General features: G+C 30.9%; 3 protein-coding genes across 16 annotated transcripts; all 3 read left to right on the top strand.

The window, feature by feature from the left end:
• Positions 1 to 1,888: 1,888 nt before the first annotated feature.
• Positions 1,889 to 6,059, top strand: LOC137814040 (Adenine nucleotide alpha hydrolases-like superfamily protein). 4 transcript variants are annotated; one of them, XM_068616574.2, is made up of 7 exons: positions 1,889 to 2,412; positions 2,547 to 2,895; positions 3,008 to 3,094; positions 3,900 to 4,021; positions 4,206 to 4,284; positions 4,723 to 5,117; positions 5,751 to 6,059. In XM_068616574.2, exons 1-7 carry the CDS (start codon positions 2,117 to 2,119, stop codon positions 5,797 to 5,799), a joined length of 1,377 nt encoding a protein of 458 aa, XP_068472675.2. In that variant the 5' UTR covers positions 1,889 to 2,116; the 3' UTR covers positions 5,800 to 6,059. The 4 variants fall into 4 exon arrangements, 1 of the variants encoding a protein (XP_068472675.2); XR_016521006.1 differs by having other exon boundaries at positions 2,038 to 2,412; positions 4,704 to 5,117; XR_016521007.1 differs by having other exon boundaries at positions 2,038 to 2,412; positions 4,201 to 4,284.
• A 4,168-nt stretch (positions 6,060 to 10,227) lies between these two features.
• On the top strand, positions 10,228 to 12,994 carry LOC137814039 (protein FAR1-RELATED SEQUENCE 6). Of its 4 annotated transcripts, none has more exons than XM_068616572.2 (3): positions 10,228 to 10,367; positions 10,773 to 10,847; positions 10,935 to 12,994. In XM_068616572.2, exon 3 carries the CDS (start codon positions 10,938 to 10,940, stop codon positions 12,897 to 12,899), a length of 1,962 nt encoding a protein of 653 aa, XP_068472673.2. In that variant the 5' UTR covers positions 10,228 to 10,367; positions 10,773 to 10,847; positions 10,935 to 10,937; the 3' UTR covers positions 12,900 to 12,994. The 4 variants fall into 4 exon arrangements, with proteins under 4 accessions (XP_068472673.2, XP_068472674.2, XP_068472671.2 ...); XM_068616571.2 differs by having other exon boundaries at positions 10,253 to 10,402; XM_068616573.2 differs by lacking the exon at positions 10,773 to 10,847.
• A 3,735-nt stretch (positions 12,995 to 16,729) lies between these two features.
• Positions 16,730 to 24,535, top strand: LOC137814038 (DTW domain-containing protein). Of its 8 annotated transcripts, none has more exons than XR_016521012.1 (4): positions 16,770 to 17,592; positions 18,457 to 18,700; positions 19,047 to 19,129; positions 19,224 to 20,003. XR_016521012.1 is itself a non-coding variant. In XM_068616569.2 (2 exons), the coding sequence occupies exons 1-2, from the start codon at positions 16,863 to 16,865 to the stop codon at positions 18,465 to 18,467; spliced, it is 741 nt and encodes a 246-aa protein (XP_068472670.1). In that variant the 5' UTR covers positions 16,770 to 16,862; the 3' UTR covers positions 18,468 to 20,003. The 8 variants fall into 8 exon arrangements, 1 of the variants encoding a protein (XP_068472670.1); XR_011081586.2 differs by having other exon boundaries at positions 16,771 to 17,592; positions 18,638 to 18,700; XR_011081584.1 differs by having other exon boundaries at positions 16,730 to 17,592; positions 18,638 to 18,700; positions 19,047 to 20,003.
• Positions 24,536 to 25,522: the final 987 nt, after the last annotated feature.

Genomic DNA, 25,522 nt, shown 5'->3' with positions numbered 1-25,522 from the left:
TCATCAAGTTAAGAGATATGTTGGGCATGAAGGTTGTTCTAAATCAGAATTAAGGGAGAATGTTGGTTATTAATTCAGATTTTATTAGCCTTAAATGTTGGTTATTAATTGTGATTTTATTACCCTTAAACTATTTACCATTATTATTGCATTAATGATCAGTTTGCATGACTGTTAGTATCCTATTTTATGCTTCCAGTATTTGTAATTTTATTATATATATTATTGAAGTAAATTAAAATGAATGTATTAGTTCAACACCTTTTGCCTTATGTTATTTTCTTCAATTAGTTTCTACATATTTTTCAAAAGCTTTCTCATTTACAACTACATTTTTTAAAACATTCCAATATTGGCATAACTTTTGATCGTTGAAGCATATCAATAGTTAAAATATATTATAATCAATCTAGAAGATATATTTCATTCAAGGTCATCAATACAATGAATACATGAATTTTTTGAAAGACTTTGTTTTGCATTTGCATTTTGAAAACTTTCCAAAACAATCCAATTAACACGTTGAGTGAAAACTTTGATTCGAATGAATAAATACCATGAAGACGAGGTTCAAAAACATTTAAGTATGAATGCAATATAGTTTAAGAACACATAGATTGAGTTTAGAAACTCCCTAATGTGATAGATTGTTTATTGGAAAAGTGGACTGGATTGTCTAATGTGAAGACCATGATTAGACATCTAACTTGTTTAGCTTCTGGAAATTGTCTAACATATTTTTCTCTTAAGATCGTCTAGAGAGATAAGCACAATTGTGACTATCTAGCAAGTCTAACATAAAGAGATTGTCTAACATGTTTAACATAGCAACATCATTTAGCACATTTTGCACAATGAAACCGTCTAACATGTTAATCAGTGTGAGACCGTCTAGCATGTTAAAATTGTATACTTTGTCTTAATTCCTTTGAACACAATGAAAGTTTAACTCTAAGAGACTCTTAAGGGATTGAATACTACAAGATTGTCTAAAAGATTTAATCTCAATAGATCGTTTAGTGTGTTTATATCTAATTATGCACATGAAGTAGTTTTGTTATAAACTTGAACACATCTTATAATATTTATTGTCATTAAAACCTTCGTAAATGTACTTATTCTCATAAGATCATCTAGTTAGATGTCTCATAGTGATTAGATCGTCCAATATCTTAACATATCATTCACATTTTTTAATATCATTTACTACTTTAAATAAAAATATAACAATTAAAATTTAAAATTTTGAGATGAAGGAAGTAATTCAATCTAATGTTTAATTATTGTATTATCTAACGTTGATTCATCTTCTAATTTTTTAAATATGATTTTAATTTATTTAAAAGATCCCCATTTCTCTTAACTTCTATTAAAACAAGTTTTAATTAAATATATATATTATATTGAAGTAATTTAATTACTAGTTACATCCTATTTTAAATTCTTTAATGAATTCTTCAGTTTGAATAATCTTTCTTTATCCATATTATATCACTATTTGTTTATAAACATTACTGTGACTTTATCTTTGTAATTGTTGTTTACTGTTAAAATCAGTATGTAATTTAAAACTATTGAATTGTTTATGAAAAGGAATTAAATCTTTGTAATTAAATGTGAAGGTGAATGATTTAACCAATGTTCAAAGATATTGAAGTCAAAATTATCTTTACTGATAGGTGTAGGAATTTGTGAAAAAGATATTAATGTTTGATGAGTTGTTTTATTGAAAAACCAATGTTTAAAGGGAACTTTGTAAATAAAAGTGTCAGTTTATCAAACTCGATTGTTATCACTTTGAGGTGAACATATGAACTCTAAAAACTTCGAATCTAAAAAAAGAGTGTGAATTGTGGTCATAAATTGATGTCCAAATTCATGTGTGAATAAAATTAGATAAATTTTAAAATTTTCCAAAATGCAAGGAAAATGCAAAGATTAGTGAGTATATACAAAATTTGAATATTAAGACCTAAAAAAATAAAAATTATTAGTTATCCAATTAAAAACAATGTTTTTGAAAACATAATTTGCAGCAAATGCCTGTTTTATTTTTCTTAAAATAGTCGAAATTAAAACCCGCAAAACCCTAACAAAGTGAGTGCAATCACCGTCGATGGCGTGCAATGGCTCTGGGTGCCAATCCGGTTCGTGCTACAAAGACGAAGACGCAACATGTAACCAACCAATCAAATCCGAAGAAACTGATTCAACAAACCCTACCAATGTATGCATCAAGTGCAAGCTCAACGACGCCGTTTCCGGCTACGGCGGAATCGACGACGGCCGTTTTTGCGCGGATTGCTTCAAAACCAACTTATTCGGAAAGTTTCGTTTCGCTGTCACTTCAAACGCCATGATCACACCCACCGATAAGGTCCTCGTTGCCTTCTCAGGTGGCCCTTCTTCCAGGTCAGCACAAATCCAATCTCCTTTTTACTTTCCCCCCCTTAAATCTCTTTAATTTATGATTCGAATGTTGGGCTAATTTAAATTTAGATTATTGTATTTAATGGAGAATAAAAGGTGTGCTTTATTTTGTTTAGGGTGGCTTTGCAATTTGTGCATGACATGCAAGAGAGGGCTCAGAGGAACTTTGATGCGAGTAGGGATAGGTCGTTGCCGGTGTTTGGTGTTGGAGTTGTGTTTATTGATGAGGGTGCCGTCTTGTCTATTCCTTCCAGTGAAATGGAGGAAGCTGTTGAAGTTGTTAGAGAGGTTGTGTCGAGTTTAGTGCCGCCGAGGAAGGAGTTGCATGTTGTTCCCATTGAGACGGTTTACCCGTCGGATTCTGGTGATGGGAAGGAGAGGCTAATCAAGGTAATGAACACGGTTAGTGATCCGACGGGAAGGGAGGACATGCTGATCTGTCTGCGAATGTTGGCGCTGCAAAAGGTATGTTTCTGGATGATGGTTTTACTTACTATTGTTGTCTCTGAAGGTTGTATACATACATATGTTTATATGAAAACGAGTCTGTTTGAAAACTTTTATGATGTTTGTACAGGTTGCTTCTGAATGTGGGTATAACAGGATCGTTCTGGGATCATGCATTTCGAGGATTGCTTGCCATGTCATTTCAGCCACCGTGAAGGTTTGTACTGGGTTTAACTGAGTCACAGTCATTATTGTTGGTTGGGTGAATTAAGAATTTTCTGTCATGATTTGTGAATCAGCTTGCCAAATTGAATGTTCTTCACTCTAAACATTGCTTGCTCGAGGAGTTTCTCATGTGCTTTGCCTTGTTAATTTTGACCTAAGAAACTCGGACACAGATACAACACAGACTCGAGAATATGGCTAAAATTGAAAGAGAGATGGGGACACCGAATGTGTGTTTGTGTGTGTGTATATATATATTGAATTGGTCATTTATCTAATTTTTTTACTTAATACATTATTTTGTGTAGTGCATAACATAATACTCCTAGATAGTTAGAAGTGTTGTTTAAGGAGTGAAGTTATGCAATTGCGGTGTTTACTGATGAGGATTATCACTGACTGAATTTTGTCATTTGGTTAGTACAATTCAACTGCTAAATTTTATTTATTTGAGAAATATAATATATGCCTGAGCTGCAATATAATGCGAGTGAAAATGGATGTGGAGTGTTAATATTTGAAGTATTTGATGGAGTAATCTATGAGTTCTAGGTGGCATATGAAATCAGAACATCTTATACTAAAGCTTTCTCGATTTTTTTTTTGTAAGTTAAGCTTTCTATAACTATGTGTATTATTTTAGGATTTGTGTCATTGGCTCATTGCTCTTGATAAAATTAAACTGCGTTGCTTATACTGTATAATAATCCTTGCAACCTTGTCTATATTCTTACTCTCTTTCATTCTACGTAAGGAATGACCTTGTATAATCGATTCAGATGTCCTTGTTTTAACAGGGTCAAGGATACTCATTGCCTGCAGATATACAATATGTTGATGCTAGATGGGAAGTTCCTGTTGTACTTCCTCTGCGTGACTGTTTTGCCCAAGAGATCAACATGCTTTGTCACCTTGATGGGTTTGTAGTCCTCTAGATATGTCAAACATTGATGAGAATAGAGATTGGTGTCTTCATTTGTTTGTTCTGTTATAAGTTTTGTATAATTTCACATTATTTTGCATTTATGGTCTTCTATGTTTGTCAGACTGAATTATATAAATCTTACTAAATGGATGTTTCTCATCTCTTTTTGGCAGGGCAGTCTAAAGACTGTGAAGTTGTCTACAGGTCCGTGCTCTAGCATTAATGGCCTGGTATCATCTTTTGTGTCTTTATTGCAGGTAGAATTTGTTGTGCAACCCTTTTATATATATTGTGGAGACATTTAATAATATAAAAAAAAAGTCAGTTCTTACTTTTAGCTGTAGGTGTTTTAATTTGAGCCATTGGTTTTTTGAGTCCATTGACTCAGCTTTTTGTGTTAAGTTCTCTCACTTGTTGTATCCTATATGTATAGTTATAATTTGTATGTGTGTATCTTTGTAAATTCTGTCAGAGGATAAACCTTGTGTACATATTCGGGCCTCTGAATTTTCGATTTACTTGTAGAGCACATTATTCTTTTACTGGGTCAACAAGTTTATTGATAGGCTGTGGTTTTGCACAATGTGTGGCTTAATACCTGCTTTTAGAGAAGATGCTTATTATGTTTTAAACATTTACTTTAACAGAAACCTAAATTTAATCAGAAAATCAATAGTTGAATACCTATTTTGCAGGAAGAAAACCCATCTCGAGAGAGCACAATTGTAAGAACAGCTGGTAAACTCACTCCCTTTCAATTCAATAGGATTCCAGAGATCATTGGTGGAAATGTTCCTTTGGCGACTCGAAGACGACAGAAGAGATATAATCTCAAATCAAATGAATCTGTTTCCTCAGAATCTTTCTGTCCTCTCTGCAACAGCCCACTCAACAAGAGTGAGATTGTTGATTGGAGTAATATGGATAGCCACCAAAATAGTGACAATTTTTATAATACCTGCTGTTCGAGTTGTCAGTTTCAGATTCTTCCAAGTGATTCAACATCAATGGAACAATTTTATATGGATTTACCTCAGTCAATGGTTGGCCGGGCAAAGCAAGCTAGCAATGGTGATTTGAGTCTGCTAAGGTGAGAGTTTGTTTTGCTATCAATATCAGTTGATTGTGTTTGTTAATAACTCATGCCACTCGGACTTTTGTCACAGCTAGCCTTGTTGATTGCAACAAATTTAGTATTGTGTCAATGTAATCTGTTCTCTTATTGTTAACTTTGCTAGTATATGTTATTGTTAAATGAAAGTACAAGTATGGTAAAAGAAATTATACGAATATCAGAATTTTGGATAATCTGTTTCTTTGGCTTTGCTAGTATTCGTCAAATAAAATGGACCTGCCTTGAAACCATGACTGATAATAAATTGAGATAATAAAATTCCTGAATCAATTGTTTGACATTAAATTATTTTGACTATCATTAGGAAACAGCCGTACTTTAAATTATGTCATATAGTCCAGTCTTTGGGTTTTTTCCCCATAAAGGGTTATTTTTCTTGTTCAGGCCTTTGGTTACAGTGTCAAGACATTACTTGATGTACCTATGCTTTTCTACACTTAATTGCTTGAGTTATGGTCACTATTTTTAATTGGATTATGGCTTTCTTTGAAGTATGCTTGAAAGATACTATTTATTTTATAGTAGTAACCTAATGTCCTTTGTTCATGACATAAGAGATAATGTGGCAATATTCTTTTTTGTTTTCAGGGAACAAATACAAGACTTTCTGCTTTCTGATGGTGAAGATGAAAAATAGGATTACTTTTGAGTGATTGTTAGAGGTTTCTTTTGGCCTGTGGCTATACAAAGAGTTATGGAGCACTGAGATCCACTGGCCTCATACAGATCGTGGTTGTTGATTCTATGGGATACTATTTGAGAGCTTATTTAAGCAGAGGGATAGAGTAGATAATTTTTTGTATCCAGGGCAATTCAAAGAGTGATAAAGTTGACTCCGGATACTCATTGGGCGCAACAACGTTATTATTATTGCTTAATCAACATCAAGGTTATTTAGATATTGCTTCAGCATTTGTTTTGTGGGATCGCATATTAATACTAGATTAGTGTGAGAGTGTTTGAAAAACAAACAACTATTTATCAATGTTTAATTATAGGAAATAGAAATATAGAGATATTTGTTTATAAAAAAATATCTAAATTCTATATATTATATTAAGAAACCTTTTTATTATTAAAAGATATCATATATGTTTTCTTTACTACCTTCTATTTATTATATTTTCTCAATACAATTGACTTGTGTTTATCTTTTAAAAACTAGAGAGTCTCAAAATGATGAATTTTCCTATCTATACCTGAATTATTAACACTCAATAACTGATTTGTTAGAATAGGAATTGACTCCAAATACAATTAATTTGAAGTTAAACTTCTCAATTATCATTATGTGTAAAAGATCTATATTTGGAATAATCATTATTAGAAGGAATGTGTTTATTAGAAGGAACAAGTATCATTATTTGTAGAAGAACTATATTTAGAATAATCATTATTAGAAGGAATAAGTATATAGTTGTAACAAACTAAAAAAAAGATATAAATAGACATAAAATATTGATTAAGACCAAGGGAAAAACATAGATTCTCTTTATTAGAAGGATGATATCCCATGAAAACACATTTAAATGATTAAAGATAAAATTATCTTAAATGATCATATCCTCTAAATAAGATAACATGTTGTTAAGACAACATTTTCCAAAAACGATCAGAAAGATTACTATTAAGAATAAGTGTCCAGATTGTTTAAATAATATGTTTGGTTTTGTGTTCTATTCCTAAATTTTTTTAAGGAGTATGAGAACACAGTTTTATGAAAAATACCTTAAATCTCATGAACTATTGTAACTGATAAAAACAAATATTTATCAATCTAGTCACTACCAAAAGAACACATGTGGATGTATCAAATTTATTTTGATTTCAATGGAAGAAGTGTCAAATATAAAAAAAAAAACATTTCTTATCAATTATTCAATAAAGAAATCCAAATTACATATAGAATCATCACTTATAAAGGTAATAAAGAATGAGAAAGACCCCAGATACGAGTTACTGTTTCTTAGAGAGAATGAATCCACCAAACCAACATCTTTCAAAAGATTCAACTGTCAATAATCAAACTTAATTAGAGAGAGTGAATCCACCAAACCCACATCTTTCAAAAGATTCGACATACTACTTTGAACTATAATAAATAAAGAGATACTAAACTTAAAAAATGTATATTTCTAAAAGAATACAAATATTTTATTTATATAAAAAAATAAAACTACTACAATATCTCTAACAATAAAAGTATCATATACAAATAAATAAAAAATATTCTTAAAATTACATAATAGTTTATATTTTTTATAAATAAAAGGGTTATTTCTTATTTATATAATTATAATAATCAAGCAAGAATGTGCTATTAATATTTTTGTTTACAGTTTTAAAAAAAAATTATTTATGTGGAATTGTGGTAACAATGATATGTGGTAAAATATTAACTTATTAATAATTACTTATATAAGTTTTTTTAAGCTTAGTTATGCTGTTTTGTTCTGAAAGTAATTATTATTAATTTAAAGACACTTTCAAACTTTTTTTTATTGATTCAATAAACTTGTCCTATTAATTTAATTATATAAAAATTATGAAATCTAACTAAGGATCAAATTAAAGTGAAATTATGTGAAAATATATTTTTTGTTTTTTATTTTATTTTGAAATTTAGTGATTAATTGTTTCACTATTACAGTAGTTGACTTTTGACTGAAATGAAGATGATTGAGCCAACCAGCGCGCCTTTAGGGTTTTTTTTATTGATTATGAGATACTATTTTTCTCTAAAATCAAATTTTATAAAAGTGAAAAAAAATGAACAAAATTATATTTTAGTCATACCTCAAATATGAGGTTTAAATGAATAATTTTTTTAGAACAGCACAATGTTACCTTAAAAAATGAACATTTTCATTTTCATTCTCATTCTAACAATATGTAAACATGGTTAGACATCATAAAAAAAGAAGGTTCATATTGACACAAGAGTAAAAGTTTTGGTCACATATTAACTTGGATTGGATTGCATTGGTTACTCAGGTCACTTAACTAAGGTGATTGAGATTATTTTTTAAATAAAAAAAAATTAAAAACAAATATCTTCCTATTTCAAGTCTGCTGTACTTCCTGAAAATAATATTTTAATCATGTTTAAAAGATTATAAAAACTAAAACCATGATAATTATTTACTTTATTATTTCAAAAATATTATTTATAATTTTGAAATTAGGAAATTATTTCTATGCAAATTTTATAGTTGTCTATTTTTTTTAGATAAAAAATATCAAAGAGTTCTTGTTAAGCTGAATATAGGTGACCACAGTTACATATGAAATTCAATGAATAACTTATTTTTTTAAGATTTTAAAGTTTCTTAGAGCAGTCATATCTTTTATAATGTGACAATGACTCAACAACGTGATACATTGCAACAAATTCAATGTTTCATGAGCATGAAAAACACATAGATTGTCACAATGTTAGGAAAAAATTGAAGAAATGTCTCATCCATTTGCTTTCCATTTTCATCAGCAACTGACTGACATTTATACCAAAACCTTTCTCAATCTTTCAAGAGTATTTGTTTCAAGCTCGGTATCATCAATATTTATTCCCCAATTTGCAGAGATATCTAAAGATATGGATACAAAGACTTAAAAAAAAAACTAATATAAATTATTTTTTCTAATTCTTAATTTATTCTGACCTTCTACTTTGATTTTGGGTATAACTATCTTATTGGTCCCTACATTTAGGCTCAACATTCAATTTAGAACCGTGATTTAAAAAAAATCAATTTGGTCCCTATGTTTTTTAAAAAGTATCAAAATTGGTCATTTCTTTTAAGTCTCACCTATTGACGGTGTAAGTGACAATTGGGGTTATAGGTTGATTTCTCCTATTTTAGCTAACATGTTCAATTTTCTAACAATAAATCGACAATAATTAATTTTGGTTTCCCTTTCAATTGAACGTTTTTTGTGTCTGATTTTTCAAGTTTTTCAGTTAGTTGGAAACACCACGAGAGACAACAAAAAGACACGAATTGTGCATCGTCATTCAATTGGTTGTGAGGAATGACGAAGAGTTGAGCAAGATTCTTATAGATGTCAATAACTTCCAATCTTGATTTGACCATCATCTTCCAATCTCGATCTAGTCGATCATCTTCCAATCTCGATCTAGTCGTCAATAACTTATTTGTTTGTGCAGAACTTGATCATGAATATTATTATGCTTGTTTTTTATTGAAAAAACAACAACGAGGACCAAATCGAAGAACTAATCACAAAAGTCAATTCCTTTCTCCCACCAACAATCCACAAAACTGAACTCCGTCCATAAACGATTATCCGTCCACAAATCACCATACAAAAGTAGTGAGAAGAAGAAACCCTGACCCTTAATCTTTACTAATCTCTGTCAAACCCTCTACTTGCCACCTCACACAACATCTAATCTGATGTGTCTTTAAATTGATGGGCCGCATCAATAATTTTCTCTATCACATAAGCAACACTTGACACCGTCATATGAGACTTAACATAAAAGACCAATTGTGATACTTTTTAAAAAACATAAGGACCAAATTGATTTTTTTTAAACACTTTTGTACTAAATTGAATATTGACCATAAATGTAGGAACCGATAAGATAATTATATCTTGATTTTAATAGAAAAACTGAAGAAATATTTATTCTCATATCTTTGTTTTTTTTTCTTTTTTTCATCTATTTTCAATTTTGTTCATCTGTATTCTTTTTTATAATAAATACCATGGCCTTCTTCCTATTAGTAGATGTTTTAATTTTTTTTATAGAATAGAAAATAGTTTAGTCAACCATTGAATTGAATGATATATTAATGATAGATTATAATTATTTTAAATCAAATTTATAATAAAAAATTATAGGAATTAAAATATGTGAAACATAAACTAAAAATAGATTTAATTATGTATAATATTCAATTAAATTACAGTGTCTTTATTTTTTTCTCATCCTATTTCATATTGACCAGACTCACTTTTTCCATTTCTCCATGTTTTTCCTTTCATTTCTTAGTGGATTTCAGAGTAAATAATAAAAAAAGAAGAATAAGACTGAATTGATGAAACCAAAAAATGCCCTAAACATTCAGAAATGTGAGTCAAAGCCTTTTCCTTCTCTCCCAACAAAAGCACACTGTTTTCAGAGCAACAAGTACTCTTGATGTCGTTTCAAAGGGAGTGAAGAGTAACATTAATTAGGTTAGACACCAAACCAGCACCATTTTGAGCTCTGGGTATTTATGATCTTCTCTCTTTTTTTACTCTTCTTGTCCAAAGGAATTTTCAATTTCATTGTTACTTAAAGAATTCTGATGTCTAGGTAGGGCAAGCCTACAAATTTTGTGGATTTTTTTTTAACTATTTTACCTGATAGTGTATTTGATTCTTGCTGGTTGAATTGTTAATTTGTATTTTGAATAGCTTCAGCAGCAGAATACTAATATACCGTAGCCTCATCATGGTGCTAGAAGTTATTTTGTAGATCTGAGTATAATTTAAGTAAACAAGGTTTTAAATTCTTATCACAGTCCCAGTCACAGTTTCATAATAATTTTGATACTGTAAGAAATTAAGAATAAATGTGACCAGTGGCCATAATTGCAGTTACCTTGACCCTGAAACCCTCCTAGAGGTTGTGGCTGAAATAATAATTGGAGACTGTTTCTTAAAACCTTGCAGGTAAAAAAGAAAGTAAAGAATTGTAATTACATGCTTACATTCCTAAATTCCTAGTTTTGAGTTTTGACTAGGTTGCTTTTCCTGTAGGAAATGGGTGAACGAAGTCATTCAGATGCTCAGTTAGATACTATTTCTAGTGGGACTGAGGAACACTTGATCTCTCGGTTACCTAAAGAATGTAAGATTGGAGCCATTACTTTGGATGAAAGTGATGATGTTTATCCTGTGCCACGGCCTGGAATGATCTTTAGGTCAGAACCTGAGGCAAGATTGTATTACACAAGATATGCCAACCAAATGGGCTTCAACGTCAAGACTAGAACCTCAAAAAGGGGACGAGAAGGCAAAGTTAAATATTTGATACTGGTGTGTTCTGAGAGAACTAAAACTGCTATTGATGCATCAAAGAAACAGTATTGTACTGCTAGGATAAATTTGACTTTACGTAAAGATGGAACCTATCGAGTTAGTGCAGTTACTCTCGGTCACAATCATGAATTGGGTACTCCTAGTGTATTCCCAATTAATATTGAGATGAAATGTAAAAGGAAAATGGATCCAGAAGTTATTGACATGGGTGTTAACAAGATATCAGAGCAAGATCAGAAAGAAAGACATGGGATTGGAGAAAATGGAGATGGTGATGCCCTTCAGAAGTATCTGGTGAGGATGCAAGAACAAGATAGAAACTTCTTCTATGCAATTGACTTGGATGATTTGTTCAGCGTGAAGAATGTTTTCTGGTCTGATGGAAGGAGTAGAGCTGCATATGAATCGTTTGGTGATGTGGTGACAGTTGATACTTCATGCTTTTCTAATCACTACAAAGTGCCACTTGTAACTTTTGTTGGAGTTAACCATCATGGGCAATCTGTACTATTTGGTTGTGGGTTGTTATCATCTGAAGACTCACAGTCATTTATTTGGTTGTTTGAATCATTGTTGCATTGCATGTCTGGTGTACCCCCACAAGGAATCGTAACAGATCATTGCTGCAGGACTATGCAGAAAGCAGTTGAAACTGTATACCCCTCCATTCCACACCGGTGGTGTTTGTCAAATATAATGGGAAAACTTCCCGAAGTAATCCAAGAGTACGCTAATTGCAAGACCTTAAGAGATCGTGTGCAGAATGTTGTGTATGACACACCAACAACAGATGAATTTGAGGAGAAATGGAAGAAGATTGTGGAGGATTTTGACCTCAAAGAAAATAAATGGTTGAAGGAATTGTTCCTTGAGCGACATCGCTGGGCTCCTTCCTTTGTAAGAGGTGGATTTTGGGCTGGAATGTATATTAATCCACAAAGTGGAAGTAGGCTTACATGTTTTGACGGATATATAAACCGACAAACAACTCTGAAGCAATTTGTTGATCAGTACAATAATGCCTTGCAATATAAGGCTGAGAAGGAGTATATAGCTGACATACATTCATCCAGTAACAGCCAGACTTGTGTTACCAGTTCTTCAATCGAGAGGCAGTTTCAATCTGCTTATACTCACGCCAAGTTTGTGGAGGTTCAACGTGAATTTGTTGGAAAGGCTGATTGTAACGTTTTTGTTGCTTTTGAAGATGGTTCTATTTGTCACTACAATGTGATAGAGGATATGATAACAGAGGATAAACCTAAGGAATCCTTGGTTGAAGTCATATATAACAGGGAAGATTGTGATCTAAAATGCAGTTGTCATTTCTTTGAGTTCAGAGGTTTACTTTGTAGGCACTCACTTGCAGTACTGTCACAAGAGAGAGTAAAGGAGGTCCCCTGTAAATATATATTGGACAGATGGAGGAAAAATGTTCAGAGGAAGCATGTTTATGTCAAAACCAGCTATGGTGTTGAGCATTTTGGACCTCAAGTGCAGAGGTTTGATCTGTTATGCAATCAATTCAATAGTATTGCTGCTGCTGCAGCTGAATTTGAGGGTACAAGTTCTTTTGTAAAGGATACCCTGTGTAACTTGAAGGAGAAACTTGAACCATGGACATCGTTACTGAGAAACTCTTCTCATGTGGATGTACAGAAACACAGCAATATGATAAATTGAACATGAAGTTCTTTTAGGATAAAATATTTTTTGAATTCATGTAAATATGACTAACTTTAATTGCAAAAGTTATCCTATGGATTTTGGTTATCATATTTCTATAATTTTTGAATGGTTACTGTTGATACGGGACATACATAAAGAATATATAAGATGCTTTAGCAACTGTATTAATGATATATCTTTATTAAAATTAATAAGAAAATAAAATAAAATTCTTGCAAAAATTAATGATATATCACACTATTCATTTTTTACATTGAAAATCGTAAATTTGTGTTAGTTCTAATTCTAATTTAATAAATATTTCTCACAATTATATAATTTATAATAAGCCTAATAATGAAATATATAATAAAAAATGGGTTAAGATAAGTTACTACTTACATTTATCGGTTGATACTAAATTAATTATAATTAATAACTGGTGTAATAACATCATAATTTATTTTAAAACTATTCAGAATAAACAAATTATGTAATAATATATGTAGAATTCTCTTTCTACCAACAACTGAAACAATATTTTACATTGTCAATTTAATCAATATATAATTCATTGGTTTGTTTAAATTTAAAATAAATGTTTTTGAAATAAATTTTTTAAAAAACTGCTAAAGATTTTTTTGACGTAAAAATGGTTTTTAATAAAAAGAATACTTATTATAGTTTTTTAAGATGTTTGTTTGATTTATTTTTTTTAAATAAGTTGAAAAAAATATTTATTTTTGAAATAAATGTATTCAACAAATACATAAAGAATAAAAATATAGTCATTTTATTAAAAAAAATGCCAAGTTTTTTTAATAAATAAATACAAACAAACCGATTTAATGTGTTTTACAACCCTAATTCACTTTCCAGAGAGATCCTGCACAATGACAATTGTCTTTAATTTAAATCACTAATGCTAAAGTTTCACAAACAATTATATTTTTTCAGTTAGATTTGATTCAGTTTTTTCACTAAATAATTATTTAAATTGATTTAGTTTATATTAATTTTCTAATTTTTTATTATAAAATTATAAACAGAATTAGAACATTTATAAATATTTGTTACATAAAAATTGTAAATATTTTATAAGGAAAAATTATCAAATATAAACAAAAATGTCAAATATAGATGCTTGTTTTGAATTATTTTTATATAATTACTGTTATATTTATAATGTCAAATTTTCTCTTATATTTGTAAATAAACTAAATGTTTTTCAAATAAAAATTACACTACAATTTATTTTATTATGTTTTAGTAAATATAAATCAAAATATGAATGTTTTTTAATTAAGTCTAAATATGTAATATGATATTTAAATACCATAAGTAGTTTTATTTGAATTGACTAGATTATTTGATTTTTTATCTGGAATTCCAACCAAAGCCACTTATGTTAGAAAGATGTATGTACAAAATATTTAAAAGAAAAATCAGTTTTAATTGATTTTCAATTTTTGATCAGTTTTCAGTTATTATATTTGACCCAATTTAGTTTTAAACGCTCTTTTTTAAAAGAAGTGAATTGAGTTCAATTCAAATTGAACTAAACTAAAGAAATAATTTCTTGAAACGAAATTAAGTGAAAAAATATCAACTGAATTACATTCTATATTTTTTAAAATATACTATTTTTTCTTTAAAAGTGAAATTGATAAATGGAAGATAAAAATATTTTTTTACTTGTTTTCTTTAAACTCAAATTTAATGCATAAGTTTATTAATAATGTGCGAGTTAAATTATTAGTTATCGGTATACATTAATGTTTGTATTTTTGTGACCATTATATTATTTAATTAAAATATCAATTATTAATATTTTTAAATTGATATTTAGTTTTTTTAGTAATTAAGAATTAATTAATTAACCTTTAAAAAATTAATAAAAATTTGAAATTTGAAATCCAGAGAAAAATCTAAACAATTATAATTAATATATAATAAAATTATTTATCATAATAAATCAATCAATATTATAAATTAAGATTTTAAATATAACATTATCATATATAATTATTAAGTTATTTATGTTTAAGTTACCAGATGCACTCAATTTCTAACATGTATTTATATTTATTAAAATAAATTATAAATTTATACCAATAAAAATACAAAAATAATAAAATTATTTATTTAATTTTTAATATTAAATACAATTAATAAAATAAATAATATAAATACACGTGGCATTTCTTTGTTTTTGTGGCGTTTTGCGAGGTTTGTGACTCTTTTAGGGTCGGGATGAGTTCGGCTTGTAACGCTTCATCTAGAATTCTTCCCTTTTGAAATTCCCCCACGAAATTGGTAGGAAGTTTGGTGAACCAAATGAGTGGTCCTTCTTGGAGAGAGGTAGGAAACACTTTACACCATAGTGTTTTGTCAATTGTGTATAAGGTCATCTGTGTTTTAAAGACATTCAGGTGCTCATATGGGTTGGTGGAACCATCATAAGGTTTGATGGCTAATCCTTTTCACATTGGAGGGAGTGGAGCATTGATTGTCTCATATGTGAATGGGTGCCCTCTCTGGTCTTCTTCCTCGGTCGGGGCAAGATTGTTTCTGGAGCTCTGGTGAGTTTGGGGATTTGGGTGAGTTGACAAACCTGGTGGTATGGATTTGGATTGATTGGTTGTAGGGTGAGGTGTTCGGGATTTCTTTTCCCGCTCGAGACTTCCAATTCATCGTAACAAATTCTCATTCTGCCTTTTTAACCAGAGCATTTCTTCGTCTTGTCAGCGTCCCTAAGGTTGGCGTCGATCCTCTTTGTTCTTCTATTGGTCAGCAATACTTTTCTGCTGCAACTCCTCCATCTGTGCTTGGAGGGCTTGGATTAGAGCCATTTGTTCTTCTGCCATCAGGTCATGGTGTCATGGTTGACGTTGTTCCTTGTTGACACCACTGTGATGTCTCGGCCCCACGGTGGGCGCTAATTGTACTTGTGAGGATAGTGAGGGGCCCAAATAGTACTTATGCTTGTTGATGAGTGGCCGATGTGTCAGTGATCTTCCTGTCTCCTTCAATCTCCTTCCTTTAATATTGACGCTCGGTCGGCTCGGTACCTGCGATTGCACTCTGACACTCAAGCCAGTGCTCTGTCTAACGTACCTTACTCCTTTGTCATGTCCCCTTTTATATAAGTGTCCTTATTCTTTATTCGTTACCGTTATTTATTGTGTTCTTTATGTTGTTATTTACCTCGGATGGTCGATCACTAGCTTGTCTAGTACCAATCGTTACACAAATTATTTTAAAGAGACATTAAATATGTGTATTTTTTTATACTTAAAAAATTATGAATCTCATAAATTATAAATTTTATAAATAAATTTGTTGGATTAATAAAATATATTATTGATTAAAACTTTTATTATTTAAATTTTTATTATATTTTAAGAAAAAATAGATTTTCATATTTTATATAAATAATTGTTTTGAAAATCATAACATAAAATTTTCTTAAATATAGTAAATATGAGATTTTTTTTTAATTTTAATAATTTTGGAAAATTAAAAATTTTCTTTTTATCAATTATTTGTGTCTACAAAATTGAACAGAGAGATTTTAATATTTTAAAAAATTAATTATTTAATAATTAATAATATCAAAATTTTAATCATTTTTTTTAATTTAAGTGTAATATATTTTATTATGTTGTTATATTATTAAAAGAAAGTTATGAAAACAATTTTTTTAAAATGTGAAAAATAATATTTTAACTTAATTTTATAACCACGTTAATTTCCCGACGGTTGTCACCATGCTGATGTGAATCAAACATTTTGGAAGAAATAATGGTATTAAAGTGTTATATCTAAAAAATAATCAATTTTTCATTGTTATAATTTTTATCAAATCTTAATTAACAACAGAACATAGGTTAATAATGTCTTGCAGAGGTAATAGGTTGTCTCTGTTTGGAGTAGCGTGTAGATGGAGAAAGAGGAAGTGTTGTAATATTACATTGCATGGAGCCTAAAGCAGAAGAAGACGCTCTTTCACCTGAACCTCGCCATCGCTCCATCTGCACCAACTGCGACCGTCCTACGCGCGTCTGTCTCTGCCACGCGCTTCCCCTTCCTCCTATCCAAACCGCCACTCGCATTCTCATCGTTCAACACCCTCACGAGGCACGCCACAAGCTCTCCACCACTCCAATCCTCAACAAGTCCCTCCTCCGCGCCTCCTCCGTCACCTCCCGCCGCCTCCGTCGCGGCCTCTCCCCAATCCTCGACCGCTCTCCCCCCGCGCTCTACCTCTTCCCCTCCTCCGCCTCCTCCACAACCCCCGCCCTCCACATCTCCGCCGTGCGCCCCTCCGCCGACCTCGTCCTCATCGTCTTCGACGCCACGTGGCAGCACGCGCGCGAGATGGTGCGGGCCAGCGAGGGCTTCCTCTCCGAATTCGCCACTAGGGTTTGTCTGGGCGTGGATGAAAGTGTTGGCGGCGGAAGCATTTATGACTCCGAATTGATTTTGCGGAAGGAGCCTTTCGCCGGGTGCGTTAGCACCATGGAGGCTGTGGCTCGGGCCTTGCGCGTGCTCGAGCCCAATGGGCCCGAGATTGAAGAGAAGCTGGTTGGGGTTTTGAGGGAGATGGTGAGATTGCAGGCTGGGTTTGTGAAGCCCGTGAAGCCCAGGCCGAAGTTGTTGAAGAAGAAGGCTGAGGAAAAGGAAAAGAGGGAGGGTTCTGAACAAGGTTAGTTAGTGGTTTTCTTTCTTTTAAGGTTACTTGTAAGCATTGCATTTGGATTAGTGGTCCTGAATTTCAAATGATATTTACATACTGACATTTGAACTCAAGATAAGAGAGTGTGTGTATTATTTGGAGGTCACGCTATGTCATTATTCTTTGACATTTGGAAGGCAATGGAATATAGAAAGGAAAAAGGGGGGAGGATTGAATTGATTCTATCTTCATTTGTGTGTGCATGTTTGGTAAATTGATTTGAGTTTTCTTGTGCTGTTGATGTGCTGATAGAGAGGCCTATAATTTTACACGATATAGTTTTGAAGTTCCACTTTACTCTCAGACCAAAATCATGAATTTCTTGATGAGCTACATTTTTAAAACACGAGTGGTTCAAAACTAAGTATGAATTATGTGAAAATCACACTCCGACAGCTTACATAAGTTATAGGAAGCTATAAATTATGTTGAAGTTATATCATGTGCAAACATCAAATAAATGGATGGCCATGTTTTGCCATTTTAAGCTTTTGCACTTAATGTAGAAACAGTAATTTCCATCCTCACTCGAAAGAGAGAATATTAATAATCATGGACAGTTCCTCTTCTGTTACCAGCTAGTGCTGTGGATTGTAATTAAAAATTGCATTAACATTAATGGCAAAAGAAATCTTACTATTCATCATAACAAATAAACAATTTACATTCCCATTTCGAGCGAATGAAGAGAAATTTGAATTCACGGGCTGTGCATGCTGATGTTGTAGTTCGTCTCATTTTGAGGTATTATAACATGAAATAAAAAATTTGTGTTCGAGAAAATATATGCTACAGGGCTGATTGTGAAACTTAAGAATCTTCATTGTTTTTCAGTTTCTTCATGAAGCTGGGATTTCACATGGAAGAATTTAGATGGGAGAATGTTGGCTTCTAGGACTAAGTTCATTTGACTAATATTGTGTTCTACTTGCTTTCCTTCAACACTTCATGAATGCATGCACTTTAAAAATAGGGAAGGAAAAAACAAATTTTACTGATCAAAATTAATATGAAGGTGGAGCGTAGGTTAAGACATGAGAGGAGACTGCAGACCATTTTTGACATGCGACTTCCTCAGGTATTTTTTAAAATCTCTACTCATCTAATTGTACATTCCTTCTGTATATAGTAAAATCTTTCCAAAGTTGAGGTGCTGGGCAACCTTCTGCTTATGCCTTTTTGTCAAATAAGACATGAAGTCATTGATTTACAGATTTGTCAAGCAAGTTTTGAAGGAAAGGATAGTGGAGAGAACTGAATAGCTATCCCTATAAGTTAATTACTTTTGCATGTTAATGCTTTTCCAAGACAGTTAAACATGCTTTGTCGAGAGAAAAAAATGAAAGACAATGCACTGTATAAGTAAAAATAACTTGGTCCTAAAAGCTCATATTTTCGCTACTAATCAATCACATAAATACCAGATTCATGATTTGTAAAAGAAGAAAAAACGTGATCAACTTCGTGAAGGAGCAGGGGAATTGGTTTCTTATGTATATTGTCCCAGGTACACTCTTGATAGGATGATGATCTGTCAAAACCCATATCCAATATATGTACCCTTCGTAATAAACTGGGGCTAAAGAGATAATTGATAACAGAAAACTAGAAGAAGATACCATAGTTGTTCAAAGATAGAGCACTGGTGTCTGCCACCATAGAAGCGATGTCCCTGATGCTGCTTGTTACAATGACAAGGCAGATCAGATGATGATTGATATTTAAAGCTCGGTTTCCATGAAAGCTTCGGATGAGCCCAACAAACTACAGAAGAATTCAAATATACGCATTGGGGTCATCAGAGGATGACTGGATCTTTATTTCCAGTGGCATAACCATACTTTGAATCAGCTGCCAAACTATGGTAATGGACCACAAATTGCCTGATCCACCCATTCCTAAAACACTTGACCCGTTCCCTTTTAGTGAAAAGTTGGATCGTTACTAACATGATGATGGGTTGAGTTGGATATGGTTTGCAGAAAACCATCATAGCGTGGGTTTGAAACGTGGCATAGGAAAGGGGTTGGGTTGGATTCACTTGGTTAAGAAGTTGTGATGTGTGTGGAATGAGGTCTTTATTGTGGGTTTTTATAATGGTTGTAGAGCAGCCAGTAATCCTAACAGGGAAGGGAGGTATAATCTAAATCAACATCTGAAGGAAAGGAATAATGGATACTTCATACTTGTCCAAAAGGAGTTGCTTCTGTTGTGTCTCCATTTTCCCATCTTTCTAGCTCAAAGATTTAGCAGGGTCTAGAATGTGATGCATGGCCACATAGCATGTTCACGTGATTTACTATATAAATTAAAATATTTTAATTATAATTTACATCTATCTATTTATCTATAATGTTAAAGCTCTTGTTAAAATTGTCAAACCAGCTTTTCATTTTTTTTCTTTTTTATTTATTCTTTCATTTAGTATTCTTTTATTATTTTTTCATACGCATATGTTCTTTGACTTTTAGTACTTTTGTCTCAGTTTTTTTATGGAAAAATTGCACTTACATGAGATTATCATTCATACTCGATAATTTTTAAATAAGTCTACATTTTCTTTATGTATTTAAAAATTACACTTACCTTCACATTATTTTTAATAAACTGATACTCACCTTTTATTTTATTTATAAAAGTGATCTTTTTTTCCTAAACATGCATTAATTTCTATATTTTAAACCTTTAATTTTAATTTTAATCAATATGATTTAAAAAATTTAAACATTATTTTATTAAAAATATAAGATGAAATAATGTCACTTATTAAAAATATAAGAGGTATAAATGTTTATTTAAAAATTAGAAAAAACTGTGAATATCATTTTATTAAACTAAAAGGAGGTAAATGTTTATTTTAAAATCATAGTTTATTAACTAATATGAGTACTGCGGACAATGTAAAATAAGAATAGAGAATGTGAAAAACAATCTTTTACCACTTTATGCCTATTATAATTAACTATTGAAAACAAATATTTATAATTAGCTATTGAACGCATAGTGTGTACTTTCTAGTTAATGTTTGAAATTAAAGTAATTGATAAGAGTGCATGATATTTTTTTGGTGTGCAAAAGGGGTCTCTTTTGAAAATATTTCTCTATGAATACAGAATACTTTTATTTTCTGTCCGCTGAATAATTTACGCTAATGACGAACCCCTTCATCATGTTTCTTCTGTTAATAAGATTCGTACTTTTTGTTAGAGAATTGAGTTAAGGCAGTTTCTTCCTGCACTCCTATAATTTTCTTCCTGCACCCCCACAATTTTGTAAATCCTTTTTTTATAAGCAATAACAAATAAATAAATGCGAACCACTTCAGGGTAGATGCAAAAGTACTAACCATATTAAAAACCTAAAATACATCAAACCACCATTCACATATATTCTAAAGGTTTCAAACACTAACTGGAGAAGGGAACCGAAGCAGAACGAGATTTTACAAAAATCCAAGATCTAAGTTTTGCTTGCATTAGAGTACACACTTCAGACGCATCAGTCACACCTCTATTGAAAATAATAGAATTCTTATGATTCTAGATTTCACCTACAATCCCAACCCAAATTGTACTCCACACGTCATTAATCGAATCAGAAGACGTGTTCATCCTGAATTGAGCAAAGTTTGTCATAGGATCAATGTGAAACACGGACAACACTCCCTACCACTAACAGATTCATCAATTCAGAAGTGAATCATGTTACTTTCCAGATGAGAGGGTGTTCTGGAAGCAAAGTTTGTATAAATTTTCGGATTGCTGAATCTAGAAGCTTAATTTCTATTATGGATTGGTGGATCTGGAATGATTTTTTTCAATTATAGATTTCTAAATCCGAAATGCATATTTTGAATTACGGATTGGCGAATCCGGAATGGTTTTTTTATTTATGGATTTTCTGTATTTTTTTATTTTGGATTTGAAATTTTACCGGAAGTTAAAAAAAAAATCGGATTACATAATCTATAAACCAATCATGCATATGAAAAAAAGTTTTCGAAATTATGTAATGTGGAAACTAATTACGAATTTGAAAAAAAACTTATGGATTATATAATTATAAATATTACATAAGAGTATTTTTGAAAATATGAAAATTTATGCAGGTGATAGAAAAATATATGGAGATGCATGAAGAAAAACAGCCTAAATGTAGGCTTATTCTACAGTGCTAGTTTCATAAAAGGTGTTCTTTCTATTTCTAGGGCGAGTTTTCGGTTTGCGCATCATTGAATTTATTTATCTATAATTATTAGTTATTTTATCCAAGGAGCTATCTACAATAATTATAAATACAACAGACTCGGCAACACCACCAGAAAATCAGTTTGCTCCACTAACCCTCAATTGCATTGTTTTCTTTGTCTTCTCTTTAGTAAGCAACCTTCCAAGTACTGACATGCTTCTCTTTTATCCACTTTTGTTTAAATGTTTCTCAGTTTTCCAAATGTTTCAAATTGGATACTCACCCAGCCCTAATCTCGCCATTCCAAATCCATTCTTGTTTGTTTGTGCTTGCATGCATCTGAAGGTGAAATTAATATTTTCCCAATTTAAAATGTTTTTTTTTCTTAGAATCCAACCTATGCTGATATTTTGTTAAAGCCTCCCGTTTATTCAAAATAAAACAGTACATTTGTTACCCGTTGTATAGGTCAAATGTGTCCCAATATTTTACAAATAAAACTCCTAACATAACACACTAATCTAGCTTTATTCAAATACCATGCTCATTTAACGGGGGCTGCTTCTTCCTGCACCTCCATATATTCTTGTGACAACCCTATATGTTTTATAATTTATAATTTCAAAAACACATTTATGTAAAAAGGTTAAAAGATTTTCACTATAAGAAAATCAGGAATTATATATTGATTATTTCATACAGATAAAAATCCGTATACAAAGTGAATGTTACATACAGATATTTACATACGGATTTTACTAAGTAAGTAAATATATATTACATACAGATTTTTTCGTATGTAAATCAAAGGTAATTTACATACGGATATAATCCATATGTAAGATATTTAAAATTTAATTCAAAAAACAGAAATTATTAAACATAGATATAATCCGTATGTAAGACATTTAAAAATTTAATTAAAAAAAACTGTTACATACGAATATATATCTGTATGTAATTTATTTCAACTTTTAATTAAAAAATAATAAAAGGTGTTACATAAATATTATATGTAATTTATTTTAAATTTAATTAAAAAATAATAAAAAGTGTTACATACAAATTATATTCATATGTAATGTATTAAAAATTTAATTAAAAAAATTTATACGGATTAAATATGTATGTAACTTATTTTAAATTTAATTAAAAATTAACAAAATGTGTTATATATAAATTATATACGTAAGTAACGTAAATTAAAAAAAAAAACTAGTACATAAAATTCGTATGTAAGTTTTTTTAAATTTAATTAAAAAAATAATTAAAAATGTTACATACAGATTATATCATATGTAATTTAGTAAAAATTTAATTAAAAAAAACTGTTACATATCTAATCTGTATGTAACTTATTTAAAATTTAATTAAAAAATAATAAATAATAATATTAATAATATTAATAATATTTATATTAATAATAATAATAATAATAATATTAATAATATGACAAAAAAAACTTATTCTGGTATTATGGTTCTTTGAACACTAAAGAGACTTAGCATAAATTTTCAAAAGAATCAGTTTCAGAGCAAGTAAATTATTTTATGTGAAGGTGCAACATAACACCTTATAAGTCAAAGTTATTTATTTTCGCCTTAACCATTTCCATCACCAGTGAAGAAGAGATGCAATTGCAAAGGTGTCACTTCATATTACACTTTCGTATTGCAGATATGAGAAGTTTTACAAACACTTTATCAGTTAAATTTTATAAAAAGAATTACATAATTATGAATGCAATCATGAAACAAAGACTCATACCTATATAACTTTTAATTTAATTTTCAGTAAATTTCAACAAATAATAAAGATGTGTAACGATGAGTGTGTCCTAATGTTTATCAATACATGTCGTGAAAGATACAGCTTACATAGAATACTATACTGTTTGTGTTATTTGCTAACCCAAATTAACATTTCAATATGCAATTGTTGTTCCTGCTTTCACACCGAAGAGAAATGATGAGTTTGATGTGAATCATACCAAACCAAATGAAGTTGCTCTTGATCTCTACCATACATATTGGCAATGTGCAGCCATAGAAAATTCTTGATGGCCATCATCACAAAGACAAAAGCATCCGCAGTAAAGGCATATATTCTCTGTCCCTCCAATCCCAAATGCAATGTTAATGTCAAAGTGGCATCAAGCAGAGAGTAGTTATGGCCAGGCTTCAACAAAATGATTATGCAAAGTGAATCAATTGTGAGAAAAGCACATGTTACCCATTCAGCTACGTCAGAAGACCCATCTTGGTGCTTCTGTTCAATTCCCGAAATCAGGAGGGACATGACCCGCATAACTACGAATTCTCCTATGGACTTGAGGAAGAACTGGTTATTGAACCTCTCGTATGCTGAAGTGAAGAAGCTGAAGAAGAGAAGAAAAAACACACAGAGAAAGTGCACCACAATCACAGAAAAAACCACAAGACGGGCATGGTTATGGCCACCACTAACATGTGTTGTGTAAAGCTCGGTTTCCATGAAGAAGCAACATGCTAACATGAAGCTTATTAGACTCACTATGAAACAAATTATACGCATTGGGGTCATCAGGGGATACACATTTTGTGCTAACCATATCTGGGGTGGGGTTGGATAAGCCATGTTATGATTAACACCCCACCAATAGTAGCTCAATACATGTCTAAAAGTGATTCTTGTTTGGTTTATATTATGATTTTGTGGAATGGTAATGGTATGGCTATTTGAAGACAAATTAGTAGAACCTGCTAAAGGGTTTTGGGAACTGTTTCCTGTGTCAGGAGGAATGTTCAAAGTAGAGTTAACCTGTGGTTGAGCATTTGTTGAAGATGAAGTTGCCATGTATGAGAAAAAAAAGGGACAAGATTGGGTTGGTTATAATATTTAATGAAGAAAAACTCAACAATGCTCTTATGGTTTCATCTGGAGTAGTGACAAGGGTCTTAATAGTTGGAATGTTTCATGCTGTCCCAACAAGAAAGGCATAAAAGGTTATTAAATGAAGAAAGTATTCTCTCGTTTTGCTTAATTGACTAATAAAGCATAAGGATAAAAGCAGTGAAGAAAGTAATCTCTCTTTTCTTGAGATATGATCAATGTCTGTGTTCACATCAGAACAGTAAGTATCACATAGAGAGTACAAATACAGAAGGAAGCAAGTGCAAATCTTTCATTGCTGTATTTGTTTTTTATGTGCTTTTTGTCCATTGCTTTTGAGAAAATTATCTAGTAACTAGGGAGAAAAGTTCTTGCTTTTTGGTTAAATTAGGACAATAAGCTACTTAATTACATTAATTATAATATATACTCGCTAATAACTTTATAACCATTTTATTTCAAAGTTGATTTGATTTAAATTGAAGTTAAAATAAACTGATAGTTTGATTTCTCCGCCATTCAAAATTTAGGTAAGTCTGTAATTAAGCTTGAAATTACTGGAAAAACAATAATTTATGATGGTTTTCCTAATTTCACGAATTCGATCACAAATTAGAAAAAAATGAGGGCTTTAATTACAATTTTTTAGTTAAAAATATATTTAAAAAGTTCACTTAGTTTAGGGACCTCCAAATGTGTTGGACCTTAAGTAAATTTTTACACCTTTATTTTTTTAAAAAAATAGTAATATTGTAACAAATTCAATTTCTACAAAGTGCTGACATTATTTTTAGACAATGGGATATTGAAAACAATGATTAAATTTAGTCATTTGTATGGT

This window comes from Phaseolus vulgaris, chromosome 1, assembly GCF_051622355.1.
Source record: "Phaseolus vulgaris cultivar YP4 chromosome 1, ASM5162235v1, whole genome shotgun sequence".
NCBI classification, from domain to species: Eukaryota; Viridiplantae; Streptophyta; class Magnoliopsida; order Fabales; family Fabaceae; genus Phaseolus; species Phaseolus vulgaris.
The sequence above is the reverse complement of the archived record's forward strand: the minus strand, read 5'-3'. Positions and strand labels throughout refer to the sequence as shown.